The sequence below is a fragment of the Lagenorhynchus albirostris genome, chromosome 1 (assembly GCF_949774975.1).
Source record: "Lagenorhynchus albirostris chromosome 1, mLagAlb1.1, whole genome shotgun sequence".
Taxonomy (NCBI): Eukaryota; Metazoa; Chordata; class Mammalia; order Artiodactyla; family Delphinidae; genus Lagenorhynchus; species Lagenorhynchus albirostris.
Window position 1 is genome coordinate 163,931,534 of NC_083095.1, and position 23,541 is coordinate 163,955,074.

The 23,541-nt window shown below is 46.4% G+C and overlaps 1 protein-coding gene across 2 annotated transcripts; it reads right to left on the bottom strand.

The window, feature by feature from the left end:
* Positions 1–3,020: 3,020 nt before the first annotated feature.
* On the bottom strand, positions 3,021–22,326 carry VPS33B (VPS33B late endosome and lysosome associated). 2 transcript variants are annotated; one of them, XM_060158535.1, is made up of 23 exons: positions 21,973–22,321; positions 18,436–18,516; positions 17,992–18,053; positions 16,495–16,544; positions 16,232–16,299; positions 11,316–11,361; positions 10,146–10,240; positions 9,744–9,848; positions 9,247–9,343; positions 8,945–9,022; positions 8,527–8,600; positions 8,139–8,225; positions 7,885–7,975; positions 7,596–7,670; positions 7,283–7,347; positions 7,107–7,161; positions 6,145–6,191; positions 5,423–5,555; positions 4,728–4,801; positions 4,135–4,236; positions 3,905–3,980; positions 3,686–3,802; positions 3,021–3,391 (listed from the first exon to the last, which is right to left on the bottom strand). In XM_060158535.1, exons 1-23 carry the CDS (start codon positions 22,066–22,068, stop codon positions 3,312–3,314), a joined length of 1,854 nt encoding a protein of 617 aa, XP_060014518.1. In that variant the 5' UTR covers positions 22,069–22,321; the 3' UTR covers positions 3,021–3,311. The 2 variants fall into 2 exon arrangements, with proteins under 2 accessions (XP_060014518.1, XP_060014526.1); XM_060158543.1 differs by lacking the exon at positions 3,686–3,802 and having other exon boundaries at positions 21,973–22,326.
* Positions 22,327–23,541: the final 1,215 nt, after the last annotated feature.

The following is a 23,541-nucleotide window of genomic DNA, read 5'->3' on the forward strand; positions in this document are numbered from 1 at the left end:
AGAAAAGCCTGGCGCCGTAATTTGTTTCCCTTGCTCATTCAGGCAGCAAGGCTGGGGACCGAGCAGTTTCCCCAGATGTAGGAAACCATGACCTAAAGGGAAAGGGAAGGGACGGACCCTGAACCCTGCTCACCGGCCTGGTACCTTTCTAGACGAGTGATCCCATTTAATCTCCCCAACCATCCCGCTAGGTATTATCGCCATTCTACAAAGGGAACTGTCTCAAAAAGGTCTGAGTGACTTGCCCAAGTAACGACTGGTAAATGAATGGAAATTACCTGGATCGTGGTTTTCTTTCAAATTACCTGGATTTATATAATTGTTATATAAAAATTGAAAAACTCAAAATCGACAAAGTACTTTTGTATCCTTGCTACATGCCTTAATGCTTATATATCACTTTTTCCTTTTTTCATGGTTGTGTAATATATTGGTGTGTAGATTCATAATTCAACTACTTTGCCATCGATGGATATTTAGGTTGTACTTTGTACAAATAAATGTCTTCATACCTAAAACTTGGCATTTTGCATTGTTTTCTTAGGGTTGGTTCCTAGAAGTGTAATTACTTTATGCTCCCTCTTCAGACAGGCTGTATTTATTAATTTGCCCTCACCACCAAGGAAGAGTACCCTCCTCACCCTCAGCAGTATGGAGTACTACTGTCCTTTTAAACCACTTTGCCAGGCAAAGTGGCATTTCCTTGTTTGATTCATACTTGCTTGATTATAGCTGAAATTGCACATTTTCCCCATGTGTATTGGTCAACTGTAACTTCTGTGAATTCTCTTCATTTGTCTTTTCCATGAAGGAAAAGTAAAGGATGCCTGTTTGCTTCACCTTCCAGACCGTGTTTTTCTCACTTTCGGAAAAACTTCATTGGTGCTTTCAACATCCTTTAACTCATGAGCAGCGCGTGCCAAACATCTGCACCACTAGTATGTGGCCTGCAGGCACCACTTTTTAAATTTACTTGCGCTCTTTGTTGATTAACCTGAGAGTTTTCCAGAAAGCTTCAAAAACTTGTGATCTTCAGACAGGTTTCCAGGGCCACGGTTGTAAGTATCCAGACATAAGACGATTTTGCTATAATGTGCTTTACACTGTAATTCTGAAGCTAACAAAGATCCCGCGTTCAACGATCATAGAACCGTTGGAAGATAACAATTCAGAGCATATACTCAGCATGTAAAACACTCTGTAATGTGTATTAAAAAGGACCATTTTATATTTCTAGTGAACAGCACTGTTCTAGAATGCACTGCCACTGTTTATTCATTTGGGCATAGAACTTTTTCTGACTGCCAAATATTCTTTCTACAAACTAACAGCCCTGTCAGCAGTGTCTTTGATCTTGCACACTAGCTTGACGTAGCACTGTCAAGATTCTAGCTAGATACTTGAGGTACTGCATTTTCCTTGGAATTTGCACTCACAGCATTATCATTCTCCTATGGAAAGAATACTTTTGATGATCCAACACCACAGGTTTGGATCTTTATTTTAAGAAGTGGCATGCAAGGCAGAAATAGAGACACAGATGTAGAGAAAAAATGTATGGACACTGAGGGTGGGATGAATCGGGACTGACATATATACACTAATATGTATAAAATAGGCAACTAATGAGAACCTGATGTATAGCACAGGGAACTCCGCTGTACAGTAGAAACTAAGACAACATTGTAAAACAACTATACCCCAATTAAAAAAAAAAAGACGTGGCAGCACTGTGGATTGGGCAACAGATAGGAGGCAGAGCTTGGGAGGGACAGTTTTGCAAAAGCCCAGGCCAAAAACAAGTACCTCTGCCATGGGGATGGTGAGAAGATGAACCAGAAGCATTTAGAAATAATGGGTAAGGGGACCAGCTGAATGTGGGGGATAAAAAGAAAAAAATCTGAGGTCAAAGATATAATTTCTTTTTTTTCTTTTAATTTTTAAAATTTTATTTATTTATTTGGCTGCACTGGGTCTTAGTAGCAGCACGTGGGATCTTTGTTGCCGCATGTGGGATCTTTAGTTGTGGCATTCGAACTCTCAGTTGTGGCATGCATGTGGGATCCAGTTCCCTGACCAGGGATTGAACTCGGGTCCCCTGCATTGGGAGCACGGAGTCTTAACCACTGGACCACCAGGGAAGTCCCAAGGATATAATTTCTTGCATGAACAAAACTTGGGTAGATGATGAGGATGTCAATTAAGGAAACAGAGGAAGAGGAGCAGATTTAGGGATCCCAAGTGGGGACACGAGGTTCAGTGTGAGAGTTTATTTTAGACATGCTGAGTGTGAACTGCCCATGGAACGACCAGGTTGTAAATAATCGCGTGAATCTCAGCAGTGAGACAAAAGTTTGGGATGGATAACAATAAAGGACAGAGACAGGAGATGCAACAAAGGAGGATACACAGAGAGAGGAACCAAAGGAGATGGAAGTGCAGCCTAGGAGAATGCAGGAGGACAAAGAAGTGTGTCATGGAAGCTAAATATGAGAATTACAAGAAGGTAAAGGGGATCATCAGTGAGATCAACTTAGAAGACGACCACTAATAGATGTGGTTAGTGTTCACAATTTTTAAAGGGTAAAGGGCAAGAAAGGTCACTAGAATCAGCACTTAGGAGGGCACTGGTAACCTTTATAGGAGCACAGTTTGCCAATGCCTGAAATTGCTCTAACAAGGGACATAATCTTTCATTCTGCAATAAGAAACAAAAGGCTTAAAATTCAAGCGACTCCTTAAGTTAAAACCATAGCAAGCTCATTTTTTCTAAAGTGTAATGACTCACAGAATTTTAGAATTGGAAGGGTGCAATCATCTAACTGGTACTGATCATCTAACTAATCCTCATTTTATGGTTGAGGAAAGTCCAGTACAGTGCAAGTTTCAAGGAAGAACCAGACCAGGCCCAGAGCTACTACCCAGTCCAGGCCGTAGAATACACGAAGCCCCTATGTAAAGCCCCCTCTGCTTCACCAGTAAACATGGAAGTGCCTGTCTAGAACTAAACATAATATTGATACATTGAGAGTAGAGGGTTTATTTACAATGATACTCAAACAGGATTTAGCAAAAGATCCTCTTCCTCCTTATCTCATCAGCATGGGCTGTACTTCATAAACAAAAAAGAAATATCCTGGGGGCAGGAAGTGAACTCTCTCCTCAGATATGTTCTCTAAATTCAAATAAGTTCCCTGCTCCCCAGCTGTTAGGAGCATAGTTGGTAGACATTTTATTAGCAGCTGGGTTCAAACTCCTGCTTCCCACTGCGGAACATGTCCAGGGAGACATCAACACTGGCCGGGAAAAGTTCAGGCTTTCACCTCACTCATGGCCTCCATAAGGCGAACGCTGTTGGTGACTGCTGTCGTCAGAAAAATGAACCTGTACCCTAAGGAGTCAAAAGCAACACCATACATGACTAAGGGCAGATTTAAGCCCCTAACACCAGCCATGTAAAGCCCCTCCAGTTCCACGGCCCTGGGTGGGTCAGAGCACCAGTTTATAGTCATAGATGCGTCCGTGCCATGCTCCGGGGCACAGCAACTTGCCGTGCTTGGTGGAACTGGGCTTCCTGCTATTCAGCCCACAGCAAGATGGCAGCAAGTGGTACCCAGAGGCCAGTAAAGAAGCCTTCCTGAGGGCTGCCCTTTGTTCCCCAGATCCCACGGAAGCCTGATCTCACCTTTCTCTCTGCCCAGGAACCGGAGAGCTGAGATCTCAGAGAATGTGCAACCACCCAAGAACACCACCAAGATGAGGCGCAGGGACTCACTGGAAGCCTTGTCTTCCTTGGTCATGTCTGCAAAGACCAGACCAGACTCAGCTCTTCACCGGCACTACTGGATGATGCATCCGGCCCTCCTCTCGTTTCACCCCGCCCCCACTAGGCAAGGCCACGCACCTGTGAATGCCAGCTCACTGCAGTTGAGAAGCCGCACGACTTCATCCAGGCCCTGCCAGCTTTGCCGCTCCAGCACCTGGGAAGGCACAAGCGCTAGTTTCAAGTCTAGCAGCAGCCAGACTGTCACATTTCTTGCTAGTCACTCAGGTAGTTAAAAGTTGGGCCAGGCCAGGGACTAAGAGAAAGCAGAGAGCATGAAATATGAACAGGAGCGAGCCACTCGTTCTCACCTGCTCGATGATTCGGCAGCTGAGGGGCACGTAAGCACCACTGAACACATACGCCATGTCACGTGGCACTTTCAGATCATACTCGCCATCCACACGTGGGATCTAGAGGGCAAAGGGGACTGTATGAGGCAAGTGACCACTCAGCCCTCCAGTCCTTTACAGGGTCAGAGAAAAGTGGCATACCCCTAAGAACAGTTCTTACTTCAACTAAAGTAAGAACCAGCAATAGCCTTGGAGGAAAAAAAAAAAAGAATCCATAACCAAAGATGAAAGCTGTTCAGTGCCTGCTGATTCTCTTGAATGAGTTTCCATGCTCACTGGAAAGAGGGACCCCTTCTGACCCTTCAGCGACATGGGACATGTCTGTCACTGAAGCGGCACTTAGTGTATTCTCTGACATTGGTAGGTGTGAGTTACGTGTTCATTAAATGAATGAACCTTTGTGTCTTGTCTCATTATTAAGCTCATGCTATAATGCTACCACACAAAAGGATCTTTATAAAAACAAAATGACAGAGAGGTTTTTGTGGGTTCAAAGTACTTCACAAAGGACTGACCCCACTGCCTCCCTTGTCCACCCCTGTTCTACATACCAAATTCAGCTTCTTGCTGATGGCGCGGAAATTGCTCCTCTTGGCCAGAGAACTGAAGGCATCAGTAATCTTTCCTGGGAAAGAAATCTGCGCTGGTTTCATCTAAGGTTTATGGATTAATGATGCTGCCACAGGTGATACCACTCAGGAAAAGACAGGACCCCCTCTTCTCAAATAGCAGGACCTATCACATCTGAAGATCCCCTTCAAAGCCGTTCACCTACAGTTCCCTGGAACTGATTAAGACAATCACCACCCTTCTCCCACCCGCAGTCTTCCTCCTCCTACAGGGTACCAGCCCTCTACTAAATGCAATCTACAGGGTGATCCTAGTTTACTGGTTAAGTGTACGGCCTTTGGAGTTAAATCTGACTTACTAAGGGGCCCTGAAGAAGTCACTTAACCTCCCTAAGCCTCGGTTTCCTCATGTGTAAAATGGAGATAATAAAACTTACCACACGGAAACTTTGCGAGGATTAAATGAGAAAGTGTATCTAAAAGGCTTAGCACGTCAGTGTTCAATAACTGGAAGCTGCTCTTATAAGCAGAAGTAGTGGCAGTAAGGACAGTAACAGTAAGGAATCACTTTCTCCTTCCCCAGCTCATTCTCTCCCCACCAGGGTGCTCTGCCTATTGAGAGAACAGGCAACAACAGCCGAGGAGGGTGAAAGGGGTTACCTGTACTCCCTGCTCACCTGCAGCCTTGTCCGTCACCAGCTTGCTCACTTTACTCTCCACAGCTGTGAGGGTGTCCCCCGGGGCCTGCTCCGTTAGGAGCCCAGCTCGCCGCAGATTGGAGAAGGTTAGCAGGTGCTCGGGGCCATAGCTCTGAAGAAAATGCAATTCAGCTCTCTACCGAGCGTTCACCAAGGGCCTAGCACTGTTAGGTGATATAGAGGTGGGGGAGAGGATTATGTGCTCTGTGTCCTGAGCAGCGCACACTTGTTTGTGGGGAAGATTTTCATATCAGAAATCACCAAATGCCAAACAAAGAATAAAAGCAGCACGGAACAATTAAAGAGCACAGAAAGCTGTCGATGTAAGGAGGTGGGGAAGGCTTCACAGAGGAGGTAGGACTTGAGAAGGACCTGGAAGGAAAGGTGTATTGATGCCTCGCAAGGTGCTAAATAAAGGGAGAATCCAGGAGTAAGAACTCACCACTGGGTCCAACAGCTGAATTGTTCAAATTCCCCCCGCATTGGCCACATAAGAGGGGAGGAGAGTGAAACAAGGGTAGTGGGAAGGGTCTCTGCGTGCTGAAAGGTGACCATCCCCACAACCTCTGAGAGGGAGGCTGCATGGGAACAGGAGGGTGATGGGGACAGGAAAGGGACCATTTCTTCTTTTGCCTCTTTCGAAAATGTCCAATGACCTCCCTCCACCAAGTTCCCTCAAGAACACAGTCTCCTGGCCTTACCTGCAGATACTGGGTTTTCAGGGATCGGTAATCCTTGGGGATCAAACCTGAGGGTAAGGAAGATAAAGGTTCATGAGCCAGTTGAGGTGCCCTAAAGTATACAAACCAACAAACCAACCCTCGTCCCCTCACCAAAAAAAAACCCTAGTCAGAAGGAAGGAGTCAGTACATAACGTTAACCTTGCATCCTATGCAGTTGATTCTAAATTGACTCCTAAATTTAAGCTTGCTTTTTGAAAGATATAGCCTGGATCTGAGAGTTCCAAGGAAGAGCCCCAAGGAAGGGACACCAAAACAAAAGCTAATCTAATCCGTAGTGGGGGGTGGGATGCGCCAGGAGGGAGGACAAGGGCCTTCCCGTGCATTTCTCTCTGGCTATGGGCCAGTTTTCTGGGGAACTGCTCAACAGCTAGTGCGGAATAGGAAAAGTGTTCAAATGAGTTCCCAAAGTGCAGCCTTAGATGTTTTTCTCCACAGAGGTAAGAAGAAATGGACTTCCAACTACAAAAAAGGGGATTTAGAATAAGCAAATAACGTCTTTGGGTAGAAAGCAACCTTAAAGAATATTTGCCAACTGGAAGACTTCCACATTCAAAACAAGTTGCCATGAAAAGTTGCAGAATCTGAGCTTTTAAAATGTTTATGAAATTGGTTTTTCCTGGACTGTATCTTGATTATGAAATCTTGTTGCGGGTAGGAGGCCAGATGGAATGATGAGAGAAATGCCGTTCGGCTCTATCCCTTTGCAATCCTACGATGGGACAGGCCGTGTACCGGGGGCGTTGGGGAGGGTGGATGTGGTCCTGTTTAGGGCTGGAACAATAAATTACCTTATGACCTGGGGATGTTTCACCCAAAACAAAAGCTGCTTTATTTTACAGGGGAAAGAATCCACGAGATTACAGGGAACTATCCCTAAGGTACAGCTTTTCAATCTGGCGTCTTTGGTCCCTGGGGCTCACCGTTCTCAGTGATGGACAAAAGGCACATGAGGCGAAGGCTTTCTATGGGTGACACCTGCACAGGAAGAAAGAGTCAAGGAGAATTCAAGTTTCATAACACACGCTCTCTCCTCTTGCTTCCGCTTGAGCCCCACCTCTAAACGCTGTTCCCATTATCTCCCCCCTTCCCGCCTCACCTGCCGGTCTATGTGCTCTTCAATGTAGTTGGTGCTCTCACGGATGCTGAAGCCCTCCAGCAGCGCTGCAAATAATCAGAGGAGAGCCTGTTACTGGGGGAGCTGCTCAGCTGTTGCCATCTATGCTAATGGGCGTCTTGTCTCCCCATCTCTTTCTTCATCCTTCGGGTGGGTTAAGGGGCCCCCAGGGCTTCTAGCAGGAACCAACATTCCACACAGCCAGCGTCAGCTGGAAAGAGCCAGAGAGCATCTTTTCAGGGCGGGCTGGGACTGGGAGCCACGGAAGCAGAAGCAGGAGAAGTAGCCAAGTCACCATGCTCAGTCTTGATGAGCTCCTGGAAGTCCTGCTTGGTTTTCTTCTTCATGATGGATTCACAGGCCCCGATATCTGCAGACAGGACAAAAGGGGAGCTGACATATTCCTGGTTCTGGAAGAATGCCTCTTTATTGTCCAGAAGAATAAGGACCTCTTAAGGCAAAGTGCAGGAGCACTTCTTCACACTTTAGACCAAAGAAGAGCACTATTTTCCAAATGAACAGGGATCTCTTCCCAGATCTCCTCTGCAGGGTTCCCCTTGCCCTACCCTCAAGCTGAAACCTACGGAGACTCAGCAGGCGGTGCTCCTGCTTCAGTCCCTTGAGCTCCTGGGACACGAAGTTCTTCATCTGCTTTATGTCCATGCCTCTCCGGCGCTGTGGGGACATTCCCATGAGGTCAGTCCCTCTGCCCTCAGATGTGAGCAAACACTACCCTCCCTCAGTTCCCACCCACTGTAGCATCAGAAGGGGAGCCAAAGGGCAGCAGCCTGGGGAGCCACTGGGGAAACAGACAGAGGACCCGGGCTGGGAGCCTCACGTCATACTGGGCCTGCAGGTTCCGGGCCTTCTGGCTCAAGAAGCCAAAGACATTGGAGAAGTGCTCGTTACGAATCTCATTAAACACCTGCAAGGAGAATGAGACCGGAACAAATTACTATACAGACGCATACCTCGTTCCTTTCTGCCTCATCAGGGTAACAACAGCACAGGGAGAGTGCTCAGCTATTCTAGCAGAAGTACAAAGAAAGCTGAGCTGGTATCAGTAAGGACATGTCAAATCCCTGCTATGTGCTCTGGGTTGTGCTCTTAACTGGCTGGGTGCCCCCCTGTCCTGGGGACTCGGCCTCTCCTCCCAGTGCCGGGGCCCACGGCCTCATGGTGGCAGTGGCCCTGGGGAAATCCTCTGCCGGCACCCATGTGCTCACCTTGTCCTCGGCGTTGAGCAGCACCTTCAGACTCTTGTCAGAGGATGTGACTTCTGGGCCAAAGTCGACACTCCCTTTGAGAGCAGAGGAAACAGCTATGAGGATCTCTGATGAGTCCTTCCTTCCCCTTTCTTTCCGGAACTGCCATTAAAGGTCCCCCAGGGACTTCCCTAGTGGTCCAGTGGTTAGGACTCTGAGCTTCCAATGCCAGGGGCCCAGGTTCCATCCCTGGTCAGGGAACTAAGATCCCCCACGGAGTGTTGCCCAAAAAAAAGAAATAAAGATTTAAACGTTCCCCCAAACTATTTGGAAGGCAGCAGTTCACTCCAAGCCTGGGTCTCTCCCACAAGTCCTGCACCCTCACCGTGGGAAGCTCCAGGAGCTGAGGACCCCTCCGTCTCGCTAAGATGCCACTTACCACACTTGACGCGGAAGGTGTCATCCACCAGACCCTCGTAAACCACCTGGGAGCAAAGTGCCGTCACAAAGTCCACGTCTGAAACCGAGATCCCCGACCGTGAGGGTCTTCCCCGATGCAGCCTCCCACCCAGTTTGCTCAGTATCCGCTCAAGTGCCTTCCATGGGGCCCAAGTGCCCACGCCCCCAGTCAACGCTGGCATTCACAGCCTCAACTTGAGGATCCCAGCTGTGCCACCATGTTTCCCATATTCCCGTATCTTCTAGGGTCAACAGGTGAGAGGAGTGCTGAGCATACTTCACCTCTGTCCAGGAGAAAGACATGTCCAATTTCTGGCCTTCGGCCCTTGGTTTCACCATCCTCCTCCTCTTCCAGTTTCCTCCACAATTCATGTGACATCTGTCAGGGCCCAAGACATTCGCAATCTTATGTCCAGGTCCCTTGTGCAGCCCCACACCTACAGAACCCAACCCCTTTCCATGTGATCCTTCTCCTTGACCCCAAGAGAGGAGCTAATTATTAACGATATTACCTCTGCTACTCCCACCTGTTCCTACTCCTCCCCATCCTGCCCCACACCAGTGAAGGAGTCTCTCCGCCCCCAAAGATTTAGGGATGCTACCTAGAGGTCCTGGGCCCTTGCCATTCTCTTAGCCACACAAGTTCTCCCCTCTGGGGACCTACTCTGGAGCAATGAAAGCAAGGTAAAGAATATACCTCGCATCCCAGATGCCCATGAACAATCCTTGGTGGTTAGAAAACAAGTGAATAGCGGCTATCAGGACACAGAACTGCTCACCTTAGCACATCTGCCAATTCCATAGCAGTTAGGGAAGGGTCCATAGAGCGTGCTGAGGAGGTGCAAGGCCTGTGCCACAGTGTTGATCCAACATTGATCTCCTTCCTGCAGGGACCACATGGACCACAAAGATATGGATCAACCCAACAGATCCATCTGGAAAGTGGATAGGCCTAGAAGCCCTGAGCAGAAAGGCAGGGTCTGGGCAACACTTGCGAAAGTCCATTTTCATTGGCCCCAATGGAAGCCCCATGAACCTCAAGCAGTGGTATTCCGTCTCCAAATTACTATCACTCATGATAAATTATGAGTTGGATGAAGGTTGAATCCATATTTCTAGCCCACAGGACCCCATGTCTGTCCCGACTCCTTGATGCCAAGACCCAAGGGCCCTGCATTTACCAGGAAGTAGTCCCTGAAAAATTCTGGTAGTTCCATGCTCAACAGATCCACATCAAGAGGCAACAAAGAGAAGGCCCATTCGTCACAGCTCACATCTGTGGGTACAGACAGCATCAGCCTCCCTGCCGAAGGCACGTGGCTCCACATTAAGAGGGAAGCTCCACTACAGCTGTGCAAAAACTCCTGAGTGCCTGCCACACGCCAGGTACTGCACTGAGCACGGGATGCTCAGAGGTGAATAAGATACAATCTCTGCCCGGAAGGGGCTCACAGGCTGATAAGGAAAGGAGACATGTACGTAACAGCCTGTAATACAGTGGGAACTCAGTGGTGTGTTTTCATTAGAGTGTGGACCAAAAGTGCTGATGAAACACTCCTTCATTTATGCATTATTGGACAAATACTGACGGAGAGCCACATATGTATGGTGCTAGGCTAAATACTGGGGACATGGTGGTAAACAGAATGGACATGCTCCTGACTTCTGGAGCTGACAAGGTAGTGAGAGAGTACACACCAGACAAATCTAACTACAGTTATATGCTCCAAAGGAGTAAAACAGCAACCTATGAGCACAAATATTTCAGGGATCTAACCCCAACTACAGGCACAGGAAAGACTTCCCTGAAGAAGAGACATTTGGCTTAGAATTTGAGTATGATTTGGGTAGGCAAAAAGCTGTAGGGTGAGGAATATTCTAGGCAACAAGAACTGGTGTGTGAAGTCCCCATGGCTGGAGGGTAGTGAGTCAGGAGAGAGGAGTGGCACGTGAGGAGGCTAAAGGGCCAGGAAGGGGCCAGACTGTAGAGGCACAGGAGGCCATGCTGAGGATCCTGGGCTTTATTCTGAGCCACTGCAGGATTTCCAGTAGGGAGGATGGCGACCGGGTTTGTGATGCACGGAGGATGGAGTGAGGAATGCACACAGGAGGGAAGGCACGAGTTTTGCTTGTGGGAGTCTTGGGAGGTAAGAAGAGAGCATCGGTGATTTTCAACTATAGCCCCACTAGTATTCTAATTTGGGGTCTTCCTTCCCATTCTCAGTACCCTCTCCTCCTGCCAGGCCAACAGGAATAAGGCAGGGAAAAGGAGGAGATGGGTACGGGGAACAACCATCACAGCCTTCTTCCACACGTCCTCCCCCTCTCCACTCATATCCGTCTCCTCTCACCTCCATAGATGCCCTCTTCCTCAAGCACCATCTCACACGCATAAAACTGAAAGAGAAAGGGAAGCTGATTAGTAACCCCCTTCTCCATTCTTTCCATTTCTCTGGAGTTCCTCTGTGGTCACTGATGAGGACCACACTTATTCTTTTTTTTTTTTTTTTTTTGCGGTACGCGGTCCTCCCACTGTCGTGACCTGTCCCGTTGCGGAGCACAGGCTCCGGACGCGCAGGCTCAACGGCCATGGCTCACAGGCCCAGCTGCTCCGCGGCATGTGGGATCCTCCCGGACCGGGGCACGAACCCGTGTCCCCTGCATCGGCAGGTGGACTCCCAACCACTGCTCCACCAGGGAAGCCCAAGGACCACACTTATTGAACCCAGTGAAAAAGACAAAAGAACCCAGACTCTTAGATCTAGAAAGGACCACTGGAATCACTGGCCCAACGCTTTGTTTCCTTTTCAGCCATTTCATTCACTTATTAAGTCAACTGCTTTTTTCTCCCTGATTGACTAGAAAAGCTTTACAAAGGAGAAAAGTATTCAGCTGTCAGGGAAGGGTGGGTCCTGCCAGCAGCGACGGGAAGCAGGGCATGACAGTGCTATAGAAACAGAGGAGGAGGAGCAGGTGTAGGTAAAAAGCAATGGTGTGGAGAGAGCAGGGATGGAGTTCTGGTTAGGACATGTCCATGGGACCTCTGCAGACACCGAGGGAGGTCTGGACAGACAGCCTTGGGGGCTAAAGGCACATACACTGCACTTAAAGTGGACAGCTTGTCCAAAAGAACATACAGAGAGAAGAGAGCTTAGGACAGGACTCTAGGGAACCAAAATTAAAAGGGTGCACATTCCAAGACCAGGCAGAGAAGACCGAGAAAGAATACATAGAGAGGTGAGACTTGGAGAAAACAGCACCCCTAAATAGCACCTCTAAAGGCAGAGTTTCAAGGAAGAATGGGCAACAGTCTCAAATGCCAGAGAAGTTAAGTAGGAAGAGCATGACATAGACATCACTGGATTTGACAATGGAGATCTTAGCCGACTAGATTAAAAGGTGAAGGTGGGGGCTTCCCTGGTGGCACAGTGGTTGAGAGTCCGCCTGCTGATGCAGGGGACATGGGTTCGTGCCCCGGTCCGGGAAGATCCCACATGCCGCGGAGCGGCTGGGCCCATGAGCCATGGCCGCTGAGCCTGTGCGTCCGGAGCCTGTACTCCACAACGGGAGAGGCCACAACAGTGAGAGGCCCGTGTACCGCCAAAAAAAAAAAAAAAAAAAAAAAAAAAAAGGTGAAGGTGGACGTGGGGAAGCAGAAGCAGTGGCAGCAGATAATTCTTCAGTCTGGCCACACATTAAGGGAGAGTCGCTGTCAGGGACAAGAGATGAGGAGAGAGAACTGTTTAGAAGGGATAAATATGGTTGAAGATATAAGAGTCTACTTGATGAAGCAAGAGAGTGGAGAAAGCAGGCAGGGATGGGGCCAAGAACACAGGTGAGGCTTCGCTCTTAGATGGGGAAAGGCCAGTGACTTGTCCTCCTTTTTTATTTTTTGTAAATTATTTTCTATTTTTTATTTTATGTTTTTTTGGCCATGCTGCGTGGCTCATGGGGATCTTAGTTCCCCAACCAGGGATCGAACCTGCGTTCCCTGCAGGGGAAGCAAGGAGTCTTAACCACTGGACCACCAGGGAAGTCCCTATGGACCTACTTTTAATGCTAACTAATTGAATTCCATAGCCCAGTTTGAAAACTGCCAATCTTCATAGTTAACAAAGGGAGTCTCAGGACCAGAGACAGATTTCCTCTTCCCTACAGTTACTAAGGAAGGCATCATCCTATGATGGAAAATTAGGTCAAAGGATTTGATCAGATAGGGTGTTAGAAAGAAAAAATTCATGAAAATATCAATTTTCTTTTTCTGTGTGATGTAGAGGCTTGTAGCATTATTTGAAACTGTTACCAACTTGTTCTATTCCCTATTTAAACAAGTCTGTCCTTGGAAGTATAATTTGAAAAAAAAGGTTCTTATAAGACTCCAAAAACTAGAAATTACTGCTATAGCTCTTTTAATAACATTCAAAAGTATCCTGTAATTTTGATTGGTTATTTTACACAATAATTTTCTTGCCCTAGTAATAATGTTATACTTGATGTATTTGTATTCCTAAACAGGATAAATAGCTGTAAGACTGTGCCATCGGGACTCCCCTGGAGGTCCAGTGGTTGAGACTCTGTGCTCCCAATGCAGGGGGCCCGGGTTCAAGCCCTGGTCGGGGAACTGGATCCTACATGCATGCCCCAACTAAGACCCCACAGGCCGCAACTAAAGATCCTGCATGCTGCAACTAAGACCCGGAGCAGCCAACTAAATAAATAAACATTTTTTTTAAAGAGGGACTTCCCTGGTGGTGCAGTGGTTAAGAATCCGCCTGCCAATGCAAGGGACCCGGGTTCAATCCCTGGTCCAAGAAGATCCCACATGCCGTGGAGCAACTAAGCCTGTGTGCCACAACTACTGAGCCTGTGCTCTAGAGCCCGAGAGCCACAACTACTGAACCTGTGTGCCACAACTACTGAAGCCTGCACGCCTAGAGCCTATGCTCCGCAACTAGAAGCCACCACAATGAGAAGCCCGAGCGCTGAAATGAAGAGTAGCCCCTGCTTGCCATAAGTAGAGAAAGCCAGCATGGAGCAATGAAGACCCAACGCAGTCGGGAAAAAAAAAAAAAAAAAAAAAAAATTGAAAAGTAAATAAAAAATAAAAGCATTACCTGTCTTGATCCTCATAATTCTATGAGGTGTGGAAGATTAATGCTATGTGCTCCTTATCTTATGGTTACACAGAAGAGTCCTATTCATCCCTCATTCACTTATGTCAGTAAAACTGAAATCCTACAGGGCTACTTTTTTTTTTAATTTTTTTAAAATTAATTAATTAATTTTATTAATTTATTTTTGGCTGTGTTGGGTCTTTGTTGCTGTGCGCAGGCTTTCTCTAGTTGTGGAGAGCAGTGGCTACTCTTCATTGCGGTGCGCAGGATTCTCATTGCGGTGGCTTCTCTTGTTGTGGAGCATGGGCTCTAGGCACCTGGGCTTCAGTAGCTGTATCACGCGGGCTTCAGTAGTTTTGGCTCACGGGCTCTAGAACGCAGGCTCAGTAGTTGTGGTGCATGGGCTTAGCTGCTCCACAGCATGTGGGATCTTCCCAAACCAGGATTCGAACCCGTGTCCCCTGCATTGGCAGGTGGATTCTTAACCACTGCGCTACCAGGGAAGTCCCTCCAGGGCTACTTTTAATGCTAACTAATGGAACTCCATAGCCTAGTTTGAAAACTGCCAATCTTCATAATTAACAAAGGGAGTCTCAGGAAGAGAGAGAAAATTCCTCTTCCCTACAGCAACCAAGGAAGACACTGTCCTGTAATGGAAAATTAGGTCAAAAAATTTGATTAGATAGGGTGTTAGAAAGAAAAAAATTCATAAAAATATCAATTTTCTTTTTTCTATGTGATATGGAGGCTTGTAGCATTATTTGAAACTGTTATCAATTTGTTCTATTCCCTGTTTAAACAAATCTGTCCTTGGAAGTATAATTTGAAAAACAGGGTTTTGTAAGACTCCAAAAACTAGAGATTACTGTTATAGCTCCTTTAATAACATTCAAAAGTAACCTCTAATTCTGATCGGTTATTTTACTCAATAATTTTCTTGCCCTGGTAATAATGCTACACTTGATATATTTGTATTCCTAAACAGGATTAATAGCTGTAAGACTGTGCTATCAATCTTCAAATGATCTTCAAAGGAAGATCATTGGTTCTTTCCTCTTATTCCTTTTAAATGATGAGAAAACAATATGAGCCTATGATTCCTCTAGACTTCTTAATAGAAACTGAAAGTCACCTCATTTAAAAGAGATAAGTACTATTATCAACTCCATTTTATAGATGAGAAAACTGAGACACAGAGCAGTTAAGTAACTTATCCAAGATCACACAGGTAATAGGTGCTAAAGCATGGATTCACAGCCAGACAGTTTGGCTTCAGTGTCTTTAGTTTTACCTACTGCTTCTATTTTCTTTAGAATTTTCTTGGGAAAATTGCAAAGGAATAAATCCCTGTCCTTTCAACTTTAATTTCTACCTGCTCTAAGTGTGGCATGCACTACTTGGTATAACTGTATAGTCCTACGACGGGCAATGTATAGACCTGGTACATCATTCCTCCCAATCAATCAGGTTGAGGATGTACCTACAATGCACCCCGTTGATGTGGGGATGACAGGGGAGCTTGATGGAATTGAGAAACGGAGATACTATGACAGATCACCTAACACTTACTGCAATTATTGAGGTAAAGATGGAAGAAACCTAGCCTGGCTATGTTAATTCACTATGTGACTGTGGGCTTCAGTTCCCTCAGCTGCTCCAAGCTTAGAGACCATTTTACTGCACCCTGTGTAAGAAAAATCTCTTCCAAAGTACACTGGTATGGTTCTGATAACCCAAGGGCAGCCCAGCCACATGCCTTCGATGAGCATGGGGCGGGGGGGTGAAGATTTATTGTGTTTGTTATTAAAGGGATATAGGGAGAAAGTCACTGAAAAGCCATAACATTGTGCACCATTACTATATAGGAATTGGTATTAGAAGGGATACATAGCAGGTTCTATTTCAAAAATGTCAATCTTTTCACTTAAAGAAATCTATGTAGAGGACATCTCTCACAACTGTACAATCTATATTCGGGGCAATTTGATGACAGACTCTCTGCTACCTTAATAAAAAGACAGTGACAGGCATTTTGCTCAGTCACCTATAATTTGCTTTGAGGGAGATACAGCTATATAGTGTTGGCCCCTTACCCCTTCCTAGTCCCCAATCCTGTTCTACCCGATGTCATTTCCACCAGGGTCCAAACTCACCTTCTGAGGACTGAAGATCACTTTGTATTTTCGAGTTCGGCCAGCCATTTTGTCAGCATTGACAAGATCTACAGACAGAAAGGATGCAACTCAAAAGCCATGGACCTTTGTTAGACTAGAAGCAAGGAAGCAGAGAGCCTCTACGAGGAGTATGGCCTACCCAAACAATTCTTTTCTTATTAAAGGGTTCTTATGGTCAGGGTCCCTAGACCTTCCCACCCTTTCCCAGGTCTTAGTTATAATGAACACCATGGCACACTCACTGGCAATGTACCGCATATTCTTGATGCGAGGTCTGACCAAGAAGCATAATCTATGGGAGAGAAGGGGGAAAAAAACCTCAGTGAAGAAAAATCATGAAGTTGGTGATAGCAGCTTAGAAGAAACTTAAACAATGCCAACTCTTTCACCATTTGCTACAGTTCTCACCCCAGCCAAAGCCCTGCCAGCTCTTTTGGCTCACCACATACCAAACACACAGGGCCCAGGACTTCCCTGGTGGCGCAGTGGATAAGACTCTGCGCTCCCAATGCAGGGGGCCCAGGTTCAATCCCTGGTCAGGGAACTAGATCCCACATACATGCTGCAACTAAGAGTTAGCATGCCACAACTAAGGAGCCGGCAAGCCAAAACTAAGGAGCCCTGGAGCTGCAGCTAAGGAGCCCGCCTGCTGCAACTAAGAAGCCCACCTCCCGCAACTAAGACCTGGTGCAACCAAATAAATAAATAAATTTTTTTAAAAAATATGAGTATATAATTAAGAGTTTAAACACACACACACACACACACACACACACACAAGACTCCCCTCGATAAAACAGGTATATCGTGGTGGGTTGGGGGCACTTATTGGCCTTATGGTGGACCCAGGAGTTCCTGCTCTCAAATAATTTACAGTCTATTGGGCAAAATAAGATGCACATATGTATGGAGTATATTAACAATCAAGTGTTAAAAAACAATACAAGAAAGTATATAAAATAGTGTTCTTCAAACTGGGGTTCATGGATGTATTCTCCATGTATCTAGGAGAATTATTTCCTCTAAGGGAGGGTGCACATTACTTAAGTTGAGAAGTATTAAAAATAAAAACAAACACCAGACAACAGGCAGGATGTGACTGTGTACCAGGTGAACAGGACAAACACTGAACCCCATGCAAATCTAGAGGAGGAGAAAATCACCCTGGAATGGCAACTGAGAGCTGCGTGGAGGAGGTGGGGCTGGATTCTGAAGGCTGGATATTTGTCGCAAGAACAGTGAGGAGAGGAGAGAATTTCAGGCAGAGTGGGTGGAGTGGCCAAAAACACGGAGGTACGTGTGCAGAGCCTGGAAGCACGCAAAAGTGCGAGCTGAATAGTGGGGACATGAAAGAGACCAGGCTGGAAAGGGGGTGAGAGGCCTCCCTGGAGGCAGCCTTGGAATCTATGACGAACAATGAGGACCTCACTCGGTAAGTAAGGGAAGCCTTGAAGGTTCTTCAGGAGAGCCCAATGAAAATATTTTTGAAAGATTAATCAATCTGGTTAGAGATGGTAGATTGGGTTAAAGAGAGATGAGGACAAGGGAGGGAGAAACCGCAGAAAGGGAGACCAATTAAGAGGCTAAAGCATAACCTAAGGATGAATTTGTAAAAGAGGAGGGAAGCGAACCATGTCACAAACATCATGGTGCTAGATCTCGGCCAAGGACCAATCAAAGGCCAATGTGTAGGGACCTCCTCCAGCATGGAGCCGAGACAGAGTCTCCCAGACACTCACTGTTCACTGGAGCTGAAGGCTGGCTTGTTCTCCACTTTGTACAGCTTGTCTACTTCATGTTGCTACAGAGAGAATCCAACAAAACAATGGACGTAAGTGTGCTTGGAAACCCAAAGCCCGATACAATGACAGGGGTCTTCTGGAAGGGCTCCCTCCTATTTATACTAATTCTAGCAGTCAAAGTACCTCCCTGACAACCATCCCACTGAACCTTCCTCAAACTGTCAATAGAAAACCCCAAAATAAAACAATTCAAAAACAATACAAAGAGTATCAATCCCCCCTTGTCACCGTAACTCTGCCATCCCCTATTTACTGTAACTCTGCCATCCCCTATTTACCCTATACGGGTAGTCACTCTTCAGTAATATATACTGTTCATCAAAAGAAAAACTGCTTAATAGGAAAGAAGGGCCTAATCCACGTGGGGAAAGGGGCAAGTACCTTTAGGATGGAGACATTGGCGATTCGATCCAACGGGCTCATGAGATCTGCCTCAATGAACAAGTCCTTTTTTCCTGGAAGCTGAAGGAGACACAGTATCTTGGCTTACTCTCAGGTCACACAAGCTCCCTCGGCTGACAGCTCATCCAGCCATCCATTTAATAGAAGCACAGTCTCTGAGTTGGAAGGGCACTAGACCTCATCTACCCCAGCACCTTATTTATTGCCTATATCCACAGCTGACATTTCTCTACATATTCACCTATTTTGTCTTCTCACTTTCTGTACCAGTGGAAAGATATTTCACATTCTTTCTAAGGTTAAGTCCTTGTCACTCAACCCTCCTGCTCGCCTGTGACCTTGTTCTACATCATTGCTCCTCTACTCCACCACCTCTTCCACTGTCTCCTGATAACCCAATCGATTTCCTGCTGAACGAAGCCAAACAAAACAAAACCACACCGTGTATCCTCCAGCCCCTCAACTAACTGCCAAATATCTCTTTAAATGGCATTTTTCTTCTAATTACAAAAATAACCTATGTTCAAGGCGGAAAACTTAACCCAGGACAGTCCTCACCCTCACACCCACTCTCTCACGCCAAATCCCTGTCTTCTGGTTCCCGCTTCATCACTCCTGATGCTGCCCTTTCATCTGTCCAGAGGAAGGAGAGGTCACACTGAGCAGAAGAGAGGGGGAAGTCGTTGAAAGCTTCCCCTCAACTAGGCTTTGACAAATGGGTAGGATGTTGGCAGTGATAGATTGAGATGGCAATCTAGCAAAGGCCAGGGAAAGAGAACAGGCTGAATGGTAAGGGCAGAACAAGCGATTCAGTTTGCCTGATAGGTAAGGCAGTGGTCCTCAACCAGGGCTGATTTTGCCCCCCCGGGGACATTTGGTAAAGTCTGGAGACATTTTGGATTGTCCACCTTGGGGCAGGGGGTGTTACGGGCATCTAGTGGGTAGAGGTTAGGGATGCTGCTAAATATCCTCCAATGCACAGGACAGTCCCACCACAAAGAATCAAGCAGCCCAGAATGTCCATAGCACCAAGGTCGAGAAATCTTGATGTAGGGGAATGGTGTGAAACAAGACTGAAATCTTTGACAGGAATTAGAGCATGAAGGGTCCCAAATGCCAAGTTAGGGAGTTTGGTGTTGATCCTCTATGGAACAAGGAAAAATAGAAAGCTTTTGTACACTGAAGCATCCAATCAGCTGGGAATTTTCATTAGGTAAATCTGGGAACTGTGGGTAAAATGGATTGGAGACATGAGAAACTAGAGATAAGGACTATACTTATGTGGTTAATGCAACAGTCCAAGCAGCCCAAGGACTTCCCTGGCGGTCCAGTGGTTAAGACTCTGCGCTTCCACCGCAGGGGGTGAGGGTTCAATCCCTGGTCGGGGATGCACGGCATGCCGTGGGGTTTGGCAAGAAAACAAAAGACATACAAGCAGTCCAAGCCTGTGGTAATGAATGAGGACCTGATTTAGGCTGGTGGTGATGTGAACAAAAATAGTTTTTTTAAGAGATACATGGAACGTGTAATCGAATTTTTAAAAATACTTGAAAGAAATTAACAGTGTTAACAGTGCTTGTATCTGATAGTAGGGTTGTAAGTGATTTTTTTTTCTTTACACTTTATCTTCTGCATTTTCTAGAATTTGTTAGTGTTATTTTATAATCACCATTTAAAAAGTCAGGTGTAGGGCTTCCCTGGTGGCGCAGTGGTTGAGAGTCCGCCTGCCGATGCAGGGGACACGGGTTCGTGCCCGGTCTGGGAAGATCCCACATGCCGTGGAGCGGCTGGGCCCGTGAGCCATGGCCGCTGAGCCTGCGCATCCGGAGCCTGTGCTCCGCAACGGGAGAGGCCACAACAGTGAGAGGCCCGCGTACCGCAAAAAAAAAAAAAAGTCAGGTGTAAGGAAATAAATATCCACAGGACTCAGCAACTGGTTTAGTTAAGTGTGAGGAGGGAAGAAGAGTCAAAGATGATTCTGAGGTTTCAAGCCTGAATAGCAGTGCCCATTAATAAGAATTAAGTCAGAGGAAGTTAGTTTGAAGAGGACATTACTGCACAGAAATCCACTCTGGCCACGTTAAGTCATCCTTGTGGGCAGCTCTTCCTCAGGTCATTCTATTTACAAGTTTCTATCCTTGGTCTCATTTACTCTTTCATGGGGATCTCACCAGAACTAGTGGTTCTAACTAGCATCTCTTTTCAATTCCTCAGACATCTTTTGGGTGTCTTTCATGTGCCAATCATTGTGCTACCACTACAGGACATATTACAGAGAAATAAAATATGGTCCCACATCCCCTGAGGTTCTCCCAAGTCTCCATCTTTACCCTAGCTGCAATTCTACCTTTCTATCTTCTGATGTTACAAGCAGTATTTCCTCCTAGCATCTTAACTTCATCCTATCCAAACCCAAACTATTCAACTTCCTCCACCAAAACTGTTCCTCTTTCTAATTCTTTTTCTCATTTCTATTCAATGTTCATGCAACAAATATTTATTAAGCACATGCTAACTGCCTGACTCTAAGCTAGGTACTCACTAGGTATACATGTGGGACAAAATAGGTATGTCCCTGTCCTCAAGGACCTTCAAATCTAGTGGGGAATATGAACATTAAACAAAAGACTATATATGTAATCCATTAAAATTACAGTAATAGCATTACTTTCTTATTAGCTCAAGTTAAAAATGTCAAACTCAGCTTTGCTTCTCCCTTAACCTTTACGACCAATCAATGTCCTTGAGTCTTTGACTCAAAAAAACCCCATCAATTCCTTTCATTTCCACTGCCACTAATTTTGTGTGGGCCTTTATTACTTCAGTCTGATCTATGGTCTCCTCACTGGCCTTCTTGTTTTGCCCATTTATCCAACTTCACAATGGCTATTAGAATCATCTTCAAGTATTGTTTCATGTCACATATTGGGGGAAATTTTTCAGTAGCTGCCTAATGCCTATTGTGTAACTTCTCATCCCTCTCTTCTCTGTATTACATGCCTGTCCTTCCCTGGTTCCTCAACTTTGCTCCTACCAGTCCTTCTGCCTGGAACATCCTCTCCCATCTCCAAGGAAAATACGCTCATCTTCACACTCCAGCCCCTTGAAACTCCTAGATCACTCCAGCTACAAATGATTGTTTCAGGCGCCCTAGCTATCACTCGTTCACCACATGATACCCTGTGTGTGGTAATTTGTGTTTCATACTGCTCCCACTGGAACGTAAGAACCCTAAGGACAAAGTTGTCTTAACCATCTTTCCATCCCCAGTGATGCTTGGCACTAGTGGTGTCTCCCTTGTCTGTATGAAAAAAAGGGGGGAGGGGATTTCCATTAACTCTCTGGCCAGATCGTCCCAAGTTTCCCTCCCTGAGTGCTTCATTTTGGACCTGCCACTGAAGCTCCAAGGACAATACCAAGGGCCAAGAGCAAGACCAAGGGAGCTCAGTAAGAAAGAACTATGCATCCAGTGAGTGCTGCTGATACAGTAAGGCCCCCAGCGTGGCAGGCACTGACCTGCTCCAGCAGATAGATGAGCTGGTCTCGGGCCAGCCTCTTGAGCATGGAGAAGTCAGGCAGCTCTGGGGCATCCGGACGATGGGGAAAAGCCATGGCAGCGGTCACCTGGGCCGCAGGGTGGAAGAAGGGGGACGCCCTCCGCTCTGAGAAGGCCGGCAGCACCCCAGGGTAAGCGCAGGATGGCTCTCCTTCAGGTAAAGGCACGGACTTCGAAAGAGCCCCCAAAGGGGCCCTCGCTCCTCAGCCACAATGGAGGAATGAATGGCCACCTCCTGGCCGGACAGCCGCAGCCTCGGGGGACCTCGCCTCAGGCTTGCAGCCACTTTGTCCCACCCCACCCCTCCCGGTCCACTCTGCCGGTCCGCAGGACCTGGGTCTACACCTGCAGAGACACCCGCCTCCTGCCAAAGAGAGGGACGACTTCCTAGACCTCCCGGAAGTCCCGTGCACTCTACCAGCGCTCAGCGTACCCGGAAAAGGACGGCGTCCTGGAAGGGACATTTGAAAACGAGCGGCAACGCGTCAAGGTTCAGTTTCATTCCTGACCAGAGGCGAGTGTTCCTGTGATAAAAGAATTATACCTTAAACTAACTTTGAAGGGTACACCCAATTCTCCTAGCTCACCCAAGTAAGCGATGGGAACTTGCTCGATTTTCAGAACTTGGTGAAATCGGCGAAACCAACTCGGAATCCGGAGGGCATTGATCACTGAGGACCTGGGCTGTCAATCAAATCTACTCCACAAATTTAGCTGCAGGCTGGGAGCTCTCTCGCTTCCGAACTGCAGGAGGCCAGACGCGTGGAGATGCGGGGCGGGTGTGAGGGGAGAGAAGAGGAACGCGTTAGTAGCCAATGGAAGCCAAGTCTCGCCAGCTGTGACCTTTCAATACGGAGTTTTGGCTCATTAATGCACTTCGTGGGAAAATGGAGAAATAAACTGTGGCATTTTCATACAATAAAAATAACTGAATAAATGAAAGAAGCCAGACACGAGAGTGGCATCTGTATGCCATTTATATCAGCTTCTCGAACAGGAAAAACTATAGTGAAAAATTTCAGAAAAGTGATTGACTTTGGGGATGAAAATTGGGAAGAAAATAAGGGAATTTTCAGGGGTGATGGTAAAGATCTATATTTACCTTGTTAAAAAAAAAGCTTATGAGAGACATTATAATGGACAGATCCGGCTGACAATACCTGAACTCACTAATCAATCGTGACATCACATCATCATCTCCTGGTGAGATGCATGGGAAGCACACGTTAAACCTGATCAAGCCTCAGGATCTAATTACCAGTTCATAGGAAATACAGAGGGTAGTGGAAACACTATAAAAGACATCACAAGGATAAAATCAACCATGTCTAAAAAGCAGAAAATTATATGGGTCAAATAACCTGTCAAATGACAATGAGAAGAAAGTGGAAGGGGAAACTACTTTAGAATAAAAGACTTCTGGGACATAATAACACAATGCAATATTGCAATGTGTGGACTTTGTTTGGATCCTAATTCAAAGAAATCAACCAGAATATTATTAGGATATTAGCTGATAATAAGGAATT

Coding starts and splice junctions, on each gene's coding strand:
- VPS33B (XM_060158535.1), bottom strand. CDS start 22,068: ATGGCTTTTCCCCATCGTCCGGATGCCCCAGAGCTGCCTGACTTCTCC. Junction 11,362..16,231: donor TGATCTTCAGTCCTCAGAAG/GTGAGTTTGGAC, acceptor TTTCTCTTTCAG/TTTTATGCGTGTGAGATGGT. Junction 8,601..8,944: donor CACCTTCCGCGTCAAGTGTG/GTAAGTGGCATC, acceptor CTGCTCTCAAAG/GGAGTGTCGACTTTGGCCCA.